Source organism: Apiospora aurea (genome assembly GCF_038362705.1).
Source record: "Apiospora aurea strain CBS 24483 chromosome Unknown utg000002l_segment0_segment0, whole genome shotgun sequence".
Classification (NCBI taxonomy): domain Eukaryota; kingdom Fungi; phylum Ascomycota; class Sordariomycetes; order Amphisphaeriales; family Apiosporaceae; genus Apiospora; species Apiospora aurea.
Window position 1 is genome coordinate 4,717,337 of NW_027117389.1, and position 10,379 is coordinate 4,727,715.

At 51.4% G+C, this 10,379-nt stretch overlaps 2 protein-coding genes across 2 annotated transcripts; one reads left to right on the forward strand and one right to left on the reverse strand.

Moving 5' to 3' along the window:
* Nucleotides 1-3,969: 3,969 nt before the first annotated feature.
* On the forward strand, nt 3,970-8,208 carry PG986_003828 (uncharacterized protein; the record flags this gene model as incomplete). The annotated part of the gene is made up of 1 exon (XM_066840050.1): nt 3,970-8,208. The coding sequence occupies one exon, from the start codon at nt 3,970-3,972 to the stop codon at nt 8,206-8,208; it is 4,239 nt and encodes a 1,412-aa protein (XP_066705114.1).
* A 1,065-nt stretch (nt 8,209-9,273) lies between these two features.
* On the reverse strand, nt 9,274-10,051 carry PG986_003829 (uncharacterized protein; the record flags this gene model as incomplete). The annotated part of the gene is made up of 3 exons (XM_066840051.1): nt 9,274-9,507; nt 9,613-9,784; nt 10,038-10,051. The coding sequence occupies 3 exons, from the start codon at nt 10,049-10,051 to the stop codon at nt 9,274-9,276; spliced, it is 420 nt and encodes a 139-aa protein (XP_066705115.1).
* Nucleotides 10,052-10,379: the final 328 nt, after the last annotated feature.

The window sequence follows — 10,379 nt, forward strand, 5'->3', positions numbered from 1 at the left end:
AATCGGGGAGCTGCCCGAAATTATTACCGATTAAGCTGGACTAAATAGGTTTTAATTTTTAATACCCGAGAATTCCGCGAATCCGTTATTAATAAAGCCGGTATACGACGGGCTTATATATATTTAATATTTATATATTAATCGATATATTTAAAAGATTTAAAGTTATTACCGCACTATTTACGGTTAAGTTAACCCGTAAAAGCGAGGCTACGTTTAGGCTACCGAAAAAAAAAAACTAAGCCGAGGTCCCGTAATATAATAACGTGCGTTATTAATAGTTTTTTTTTAATCGAAAACGAGCGGCTAATTCGAAATAAAGAGTATAGCGTTATAAATTACTATAATAATAAAACCGGTTTAAACCCGCGGTGCCGGGTAGTTCGTTTTAAATTTCGCGAAATAATAATAGGAACTATTCCGAACGATATAGCGGGAGATTATCGAATTCGTAAATAATAAACTTAAAAGTAATTTATAGTTAAAACGTACCGGCTAGCTTAAATATTTATAAAGTTTATTACGGCCGAAATTATTTACGTTTATCGAGCCCGTCGGCAAGGCCGAGCCCGTTTTATAATAAATATATAATAATATTTAACGGGCTATTATTAATACTCGGGATTAAATTAATTATAGCCGGTCGGGGTTAACGGTATTTATAAAAATTCGCCGGAAAAAAACCGCGGAGTAATAAAAAAAGCCGTTCGTAAACCGGATAAAGCCGAATTCGTAAGCTCGGTATATAAATACCGTTATTCGTATTATATACTTCGCGGTGCGTATATAATAATAAGAGGACTATAATCGACCGCCGTACCGGCTTATTAAAGTATAAAGGTTACGGTATAACGAGATAAAGGAGACGGCGACGTCGCAGCACTAGGAGGGACGTAATAATAAGGCTAACTAAGCATATCTATATCGCATTTAGCGTTGTTTTTAATGGTTTAATAATAAACTTAGTTAAAATTCCATAGTCGTTTTTATACCCTATTTCTTATCTTTTAACGGCTACGACGCCGCTATATTTATTTTTAGTATATTTAAACTTTGCTTAAACACTTATAATACCAGTTTTTTTAATTATATCTATTTTTATAATTTTTAACCGTTTTAATGTATACGAATTCTTTTTTTAAAGCCCGTTAAAATTTCGTCGTGCGTATTTAATAGGGGATTAGCGTGGCCGTTAACGGGCACGGGCTTATTTATACTAAATAATTATATAAAGGCCTATTTTACTATATAAAACCTCTTATACCCCACCTTTTTTTATAAAAGCTTTAAATATTACACCTTTTTTTATAAAAGCTTTAAATATTACACTTTTATATATATATAAATAAACCTTATTCTTCGTTAAACCCTTATAACCCTTTTAACCTTATTAACTTTATTAACTTTATTAACCGACCTTACCGAATAAACTACGTTTCGTATTTTTAATCGTAAATAGCTATAAAAAAACACTTTAACTAATTAAATAAATATAACTTTAATAAATATAATTACGTTATAGCTATTAATAATTAATTAAGGGGGAAGTTTTTTATTTATTATTATAACGTAAACTTAGCGTTATAATATATACTTTATTTTAACCGTATTTAAGTCTTTTATAAAAATAATAATTACCGAGATATATTAAATAAAATAATGCACTACGTATTTTAAAACGAGGGAGCCGCGGGTTCGTCCGGCTTTTTTCGTAATTAATATATCGCTTTCGCCGGGCGATATTAAAAATAAAGCTTAAAAATATATTATAATATAACCGTTATAAAAAGCTATTTACAGGGAATAGATCCGTATTTTAAGCCTTCGCGCCCTCGCGTTTATTTATTTTTTTTTACCTCGTAATATCTCTTTTTACGCGCTTAATAAAGCTACGTTATTAAAGCCCGGCGGTATATAATTATTATTTAAAATTTACTTAAACTTTTCATTTCGCGCCTTATCTCGAATTATCTACTAAGATTACGATATTTATAATATATTATATAATAATTTTTTAAAGTTAATTTAATTATAACCGTACTTTTTAATAGTATAATATAATTATAATTTATTTTTAAACGGCTATTTTTAACGGGTTTATAGCTTTTTTTCGGGCCGTTAACCGCCGTACGTTGTTCCGCCGTTAAATTTCGGCCGCGTTATTAACGTATTAAATTTTAACCGCGTTAAAAAATTACGGCACGAATAGCCCGTTTAAAAACGCCGGCGTTTATTTCGGCGATAACGACCCGTTCGCGTTTTAGTTTCGAAGGCTCGTATAATTAAAATTACGCTTATTATCGTCGCCGGTTATTTATTTTAACGAAAATAACTCGCTTTTATTAACGTTTAAATTATTCTCGTCGTTAAAAAATAACGAGTAATATTAAAACTTCGACCGCTTATTTCGTATCGAGTCCGCGGTTTCGGGCGGGCTAAGCTTTTTACGCCGTTTAAAGGTTTTTAACCTTTCGACCCGATTTACTTTCGAAAATACGCTTAAACTATTTAATCGGTATTATAATAAAACCCGGCGGCGTTTTTTTTTACCGAGGAAATTAATAAACGGCTCGGCGCTTATATCGTATCCGAGTTTTATATAATAGAGGCCGCCTCGCTGTTTATTATTTCCGTATTCGCCGACGAGGTAACCGGGGAAATTAATATCGGTATAGTAAACGTAGGTGTAGTAAGTGTAGGTGTAGTAGGTGTAAGTGTAGCAGGTGCAGGTGTAGCAGGCGCAAGTGTGACAGGTGTAGGTATAGTAAGCGCAGGTGTAGCAGGCGTAAGTATAATAAGCGTAAGTATTAAAAAAATAGATATATTAATCGAAACAATTATAGGAAATACGGCCGTGGGCTCGTTAAACGTAAACTTTTTTGTTACGTTATAATTTAATTAAAAATTCTTTTTTAACTCGAGGATTACGGGTAAAACCGCGGCCGCCGGAATTTTATTACCGTAAAGGCTTTTTTTAAATAACGATTTCGATTCTACCCCTAGGCTCTTTAGGTCCGTTTCGAGCTCGGGGCTTTTTAATAATTACGACCACTATTCCGTATCTTGTCGAAATTATTTACTCAGCCTATACGAGGCCGTAAACTCGTAAAACTACTCGGCGTCGACTATAATAATATTAGTAATTATAAATAAAATGGCGCTATTTAAAAAAAAAACGAAAAGAATATAATAACGGAAAGGTCGGTTTTATTAAAAATAAGCACTCGTTTTTAACGGGCTATAAAATTATTTATTTTAAATAAAACATATCCGCGCTACGTAAATAAATAATATAATTACTATTTTTCCCGTTATAAACATCTACCTCCGATAACTATTTATAACGACCTTCTTTTTTTATACGTCGTTATAAAATTATTTAAATAAAAAAAGGCTAATAAATTTAAGATTTTTTCGACGAGAATTACTTTTTTAACTTTAATTCGTAATACGGACTTTATTAAAACTAAGGTTCCGGCCTTTTTCGGATTAAAACCGCTTAATATAATTTAATTATAAACTTATAAACTATATAAGCAAGCTTTATAAATATAATAATAAACCTTTTTCCGAACCTTTAAAATTTTAATATAATTCTTTAAACTTCGTCGTATTATTCTTTTTATTATCCTAAATAAACTATTAATTAATTTAACCGTTTTAAAAGAACCTAGGCCCTATTCCACCGGCCGTTCTTCGTGAACGTATGCCCATTTGGCGTAGGGTAAGCGTCGCGCACGGGCCCGTTCCCGTAGGACGGCTTCACGTAGGACGGCGCGCGTCGATTGGCGCGCGCGCACGCCCCCGGGGGGGCCCACGTGGGGTTGGGGTTGGGGCGGCGTGGTCGAGCTGGTGTGGTTCTTTTTCTTCGGCTTGGTTCATTGGGAAAGAAAAAAAACAAACAAAAACAAAAACAAAACAACGACAACAAGAACAAAGCCAGAAAAAAAAAAAAAAAAAAAAAACGACATGGCGACCCCGAATGGAGACAACAGTAACGACGACGACGACGACGACGACGACGACGGCGCGCAGGCGGCGGTCGCCTTCGACCGGCCCCGAGGGGTCGTGCTCTGCCTCTTGTGCGGCGTGGGCGTGGGCGCGGCGGCGGCGCACTTCCGCAACCGGCACCGGTTCACGGGCGCGCGGCTCCAGCGGGTGCTGGCGCGATGCGGGTCGGTCGAGGGCGGCGCGCGCGATCCCGCGACGGTCGCGCTCCCAGCGGACGGGGGCGCGGCGGTCGAAGGGCTCGCGCGGCTCGCCGGCTACGCGTGCGCGCGGGATGGGTGCGCGTACCGGACGGTAAACTACAACAACATGCGGCACCACGCCCGAAAGGCGCCGCACGCCGACGCGGCGGACGGGCGTACGAGTCCCGGCTGGACGCGGGTCACGCTGCAGTCGTATACGCCGGGGCGGCACGCGCGGTATTGGATTGTCGCCGCCGACGACGACGACGACGACGACGATAACGACGACGACGACGAAGAGAAACAGGACGGCGAAGGCAGCGGCGAACCGGGCGACGGCTGGGAGCAAATGCTCGCGGCGTACAGCACGCAGCTAGCCGCCGAGGAAGCGGCGCAACGCCGTGTCGCCGAAGCGCCCGCGGGACTCGACGGCGACTCGGTCTGGGTGCGCGAGATGGGCTGGGCGCGGCACCTAGCCGGGAAGGACCTCGTGGCGCTGTACGAGGCGAGCGCTGGCCCGGTTTCGCGGGCGGTTCGGGCGAAACTACGCGACCGCGGCGCGCGGGCGGAGCAGGCGCGGCTGGCGCGGCTCGCGGGCGCGTTCGACGGCGAGGTGGCGCGGTCGCTCGAGCGGGTGGCGTGGGTCCCGCACGAGACGCTTCGCTGGCTCGAGAGCATCGACCCGAGCAAGCCGGCGGGCCGGCCGTTCCGCGCGAAGGAACACGCCGACACGATGACCCGGTACCGGGGGTACTGGCAGCGTTATCTCTGCTACTGCGTGCGGGCGCACGGGCTCGGGCGCCAAGAGGCGGAGGCGCAGCGGGGGGTCCGATTCGCGGACCGGCAGTGGGACGCGTTGGCCGACGTCGTCGACGCGCTCGAGGAGGAAGAGGAGAAGGAGGAGGAAGACGACGCCGCCGACGGCGAAGGCCGGGACGCGCGGGGGCTGTTGGGCCGCGCCGTTTTCCAGTTCTGCGTTTACTCGCTTCAGCAGAAACTCGGGGGCCGGATTTTCGAGAGCCCGCTGCTGCACTTCGCCGCCGTACTCGGGATCGACGTCGAGCGGCGGGCGTGGCGGGCGGCGAAGAACTACACGAACCAGCTCGCGGGGCTGCTCTGGTGCGGGCGGGTGTTGCTGCTCGAGGCGGCGTTCGAAGGCCAGCCGGACGACGCCGAGGCGGTTGACGTCGACGCCGTCGAGCACTTTAAGCAGGAGCACCGGGCGTGGCTCGCGGACGGCTCGCACACGCCGGTCAGCACGATCGTGCGCTGGATGGCGTACGGGAAAGGGTTCCGCCGGCAGGAGGGCGGGACGTCGGCGGTGCGGTGGGAAACGGGGCCGGAGAAGGAGATCTTGTACTACTTCGGCCAGCGGATCCGGCTCGGGGCGTTCCGGCAGGGGGCGTGCGCCGTCGTCGACGAGGCCGAGGCGCTGTTGGGCGAGCTTTGCTTCGGCGGCTGGGGCGCGCTGGCGGCCTCGCTGGATCTCGCACGCGTCGTCGATACCGTGATGTTCGAAGGGGCCGGCCGGTCGTTTGCGACGCACGAGGCGAACCGCTGGCTGCGGCCGGGCCACGCGCGGCTGGCCGAGCTCGCGCGCGCGGCGTTGTGGGACGGCAAGCGACGGCGGTGGCGGAACGGACCGGTACGGGAGTGGCTCGGCCGGCTCCAGGCCTTCCGGCGCGCCCACCTCGTGAACACGCACGTTTGGGGCGGACAGCCCGGCCGCGGCCCGGAGATCATGACGCTGCGGCACGGCGATACGCAGCAGCTGCTCCGGAACGTCTTCGTACTCGACGGGGAAGTTATGCTCGTGACGGACCGCGATAAGAACAAGGCGATCCGGGGCATCGGCCGGAAGGTGGCGCGGTTTCTGCCGGCGCGCCTCGGCAAGATGATGGTCGCGTACGTCGTCTGGCTGCTCCCGTTCGAGCGGTTCGTGGAGACGCAACCCGGCGTGCAGGGGGCGGCGCCGGCGCTCGCCCCGCTACTCTGGAGGGACGGGCGGGTGGGGGCGTGGCAGACGGCCGAGCTCAGCAAGCAGCTCGTGCGCGTGACGGGCCAGCACGTGGGGGTCGAGCTGTCGGTGGCCGATTACCGGCACGTGGCGATCGAGCTGGGGCGGACGGTCCGCGGGCTCGTCGTGCGGCAGCTCGAGGTCGATCTCGCCGGCGACGACGACCGGGGCGGCGACGGGGCGACGGTCGAGGACGCGGCCACGGGGGAGGCACGCAAAGGGGCGCGGTTCGAATCGGTATGGGATCTGCAGGCCACGCACGGCAGCGCGGTAGCGCGGCAGCACTACGCCGTCGACGTCCGGTTCCCGAACCAGCTCCAGCCGCAGATGGTAGCGAACTTCCGCGAAATCAGCCGGCTCTGGCACCGCTACCTCGAACACGGCAATAACGGCGTCGATTTTCACGGCAAGAACGGCGTCGATTCTCACGGCGGCCACGGCGAGGAAGCCCCGAAAAAGCGACGTCGCAGCACGCACGAGCAAGCGGACGAAGATCCTATTACGGCCACGACGCCGGCGGCGAAGCGGTCCGAACCTACGCCCGACCCCGCGGCCGAACGGCGGCAACAAAAAGCCGACGGCGCGCTTAAAACGCTACTAGGCAACGGGGCGCGTTGGCGGTCGGCGGAGCAGGAAGACGCGGCTCGTCGGGTGCTAGCGCTAAAAGGAAACGCCGTGTTAATCGTTGTGCTCCCTACCGGTGCGGGCAAGAGCGTACTATTTTTGTTGCCGGCGGTACCCGCTATGCACGCGGGGGTAAGTCTCGTCGTCGTCCCGTTTACCGCGCTGATTAACGACCTCGTGCGGCGCGCAACGGACGCCGGGCTAGACTGCTTACATTGGCAGCCGGCCGAGGTCGAAGGGCGCGACGAACAAGCCCGGGTCGCGCGGCTCGTCGTCGTAAGCGCCGACGTCGCGACGAGCAGCGAGTTTCTCGCGTACGCGGACAGCTTACGCGCGAGGCGGCTGCTTCGGCGTATTTTCGTCGACGAGTGCCATACCGTGCTGATGGACGCCGCGTACCGGCCGCGGCTCGAAGAGCTCCGGGAGCTCCACCGGTTCGACTGCCCCGTGGTGCTGCTCACGGCGACGCTGCCGGTGCGGCTCGAACGCGCGTTCCGGCAGGCGATGCTAGCTGAGGAGGCCGCGATCGTACGGGCGCCGACGACGAAGCGGAACATCCGATACCGCGTTACGACGGTTACGCCGGGCCCGACGGCGGTCGAGGACGAGGTAGTACGTACCGTGATCCGGCTACAGCGCCGCTGGCGGGACGACGAAAAGGGGGTGATATACTGCCGAACCCAGCAAGCGTGTGAGGCGTTAGCGGACAAGGTCGGCTGCGCGTTTTACCACAGCGGCGTGGACGAGGCAACGCGGCAGGCGCGGCTCGAGGCGTGGATACAAAGGAAGGCCGACAACCACTGGATCGCGGCTACGACAGGGCTAGGGACGGGGGTCGACGTCCAGGGGATCGTGGCGGTGGTACACGCGGGGCTACCGTACGGGCTAGTCGACTTCGCGCAGCAAACGGGCCGGGGCGGGCGGCGGGAGGGCGAGACGGTCGATTCGGTCGTCGTTTGGGACGGGCGGGCGGCGTGGCAAGCCCCGCAGAGCAGCGACGTCGAGCAGCTCAACCGGCAGGCGATGACGTGGTTCGTACAGAGCGTTGACTGCCGGCGGGTAGGGCTGGGGACGTTTCTCGACGGGCAGGGCCTAGACTGCGCGGGGGTTCGAGGAGACGCGTGCGACCGTTGCGAACGTCAAGGACAGGGTCCGGGTCAGGGCCCGGGCCTAAGTCTAAGTGAGGGCCGGCTCCAGCGGTGGTACCGGCAGAAGTACGAGGCCGACCGGGTATTACAACGTTGGCTAGACGAGGTACGGGGAGGGAAATGCCCGGTCTGTTTTATAAAGTGGCAACAACGAGGACGGCCGGCCGAGCTTAAAAAAAATCTCGCACGCATTTACGTCGTGCCGTACGATCCCGGCGGCCGCGTATAGCGCGTGGCGAGAGAAGCTGCGATTCGGCGAGTATAGCTGCTGTTACCGCTGTGGGCTACCGCAGGCGTGGTGTACAGGAGCGGAGGGCGAAGGGGTGGCCGGGGGCGGGTGTCCGTGGATCGACACGGTGCTCCCGGTAGCGATGCTCGTCGGGACGAGCCAGTCGCTACAGAGGCTGGTACGAGAAGCGTTCGATATAGACGCGAGCGACGAAGCGTATACCGGGTGGCTTTGCCGAACGCGGCGGGTAGACGGGGTAGTTGCTACGAACGCTTTCGCGACGTGGCGAGCGATTATATTGTCGTGTTTTTAGCCTTTATTTTTCGAGTTTTATTTTTTTCTTAGCCCGGTTCGATGAATTGCTTTCGTATTAACCTTGTGTACTCGTTGTTGAGAGCGAAATCTAGAGCTTTTATGTCGTTGATGTTAGCTTTTTTGCGGTCTTAATCCTGGTCCTAGCCGTGGTGGTCCTGGTGGTCCTGGTGGTCCTGGTCCTGGTTGTTCCAGGGTAGGTACAGGGTAGCTCCAAGGTAGGTACAGGGTAGCTACAGGGTAGCTATAAGGTAGCTTTAGTATTTTATGGTGGTCCTAATTGTGTTAATTTAATTCTTAGATAAACATAAGTGGTGTCATTCTGTCCGGAGTTGTCTGTTCCACGGACTCGGGCTATAAGCTCGTTGATGTTAGCCGTCGTGGTCTCGGCCGTGGTGGTCCTGGTGGTGGTGGTCCTGGTGGTGGTGGTCCTAATTGTTCCAAGGTAGCTCTAGGGTAGCTATAGGGTAGCTCTGATATTTTATAGTAGTCCTGGTCCTAGTAGTCCTAGTTATATAAAATCTACGATTTTTATGCCGTTGCTCCGTTTAACGTTCGCTCGAGGGCGATATCCTTTCTAACGATGGATCTTGGAATACGGGTTTGAGTCGGCCTTTGGGTTTAAAACGGCGCGGTGGTCCTGGCCGTGGTGGTCCTGGTTGTTCCAGGGTAGGTACAGGGTAGCTACAGGGTAGCTTAAATCTTTTATGGTGGTCTTATTCTTAATGGTTCTAGTTGAGTTTCTTTTTTATCTTAGCCCGGTTCGATGTATTCTTCTCGTATCGACTTTGTTAACTCGTTGTCGAGAGTGAAATCTACGGCTTTCATGTTGTTGATGTTGGCCTTTTGCGGTCCTGGTCCTGGTGGTGATGGTGGTCCTGGTCCTGGTGGTCCTGGTCCTGGTGGTCCTGGTGGTGTTAGTCCTGGTGGTCCTGGTGGTGGTGGTTTTAGTTGCTCTAGGGTAGCTACAGGGTAACTAAAGGGTAGCTACAAGGTAGCTTTAATATTTTATGGTGGTCCTAATTGTGTTAATTTCATTTTTAGATAAACATGAGTGGTGTCATTCTGTCCGGAGTTGTCTGTTCCACGGACTCGGGCTGTAAGCTCGTTGATGTTGGCCGTGGTGGTCTCGGCCGTGGTGGTCCTGGTGGTGGTGGTCCTGGTGGTGGTGGTCTTGGTGGTGGTGGTCCTGGTGGTGGTGGTCTTAGTCGTGGTAGTCCTAGTCGTGGTAGTCCTGGCCGTGGTGGTTTTGGCCGTGGTGGCCCTAATTATTTTAGGGTAACTATATAAGAAGCTCGACTATGTCTAGATATCCTATGAGGGAAGCGAGCATTAAAGGAGTTGCTCCGTTCGACGTTCGTGACTCGAGTAACTCTTGTTCTCTTTACCGGTAAAAGAAGGGTAGTGCGGCGTGCGGGAGATTTCAAAGTAGTTACAGGGTAGTTACAGGGTAATTACAGGGTAGCTTTAGTTTTTTATGGTGGTCTTAATTGTGTTAATTTAATTCTTAGACAAACATGAGTGGTGTCATTCTGTCCGGAGTTGTCTGTTCCACGGACTCGGGCTGTAAGCTCGTTAATGTTGGCCGTGGTGGTCCTGGTCGTGGTGGTCCTGGTCGTGGTGGTCCTAGTCGTGGTAGTCCTGGCCGTGGTAGTCTTAGCCGTGGTGGCCCTAATTATTTTAAGGTAGCTATATAAAAAGCTCGACTATGTCCAAATATCCCATGAGGGAAGCGAACATTAAAGGAGTTGCTCCGTTCGACGTTCGTGACTCGAGTAACTCTTGTTCTCTTTACCGGTAAAAGAAGGGTAGTGCGGCGTGCGGGAGATTTCAAAGTAGTTACAGGGTAGTTACAGGGT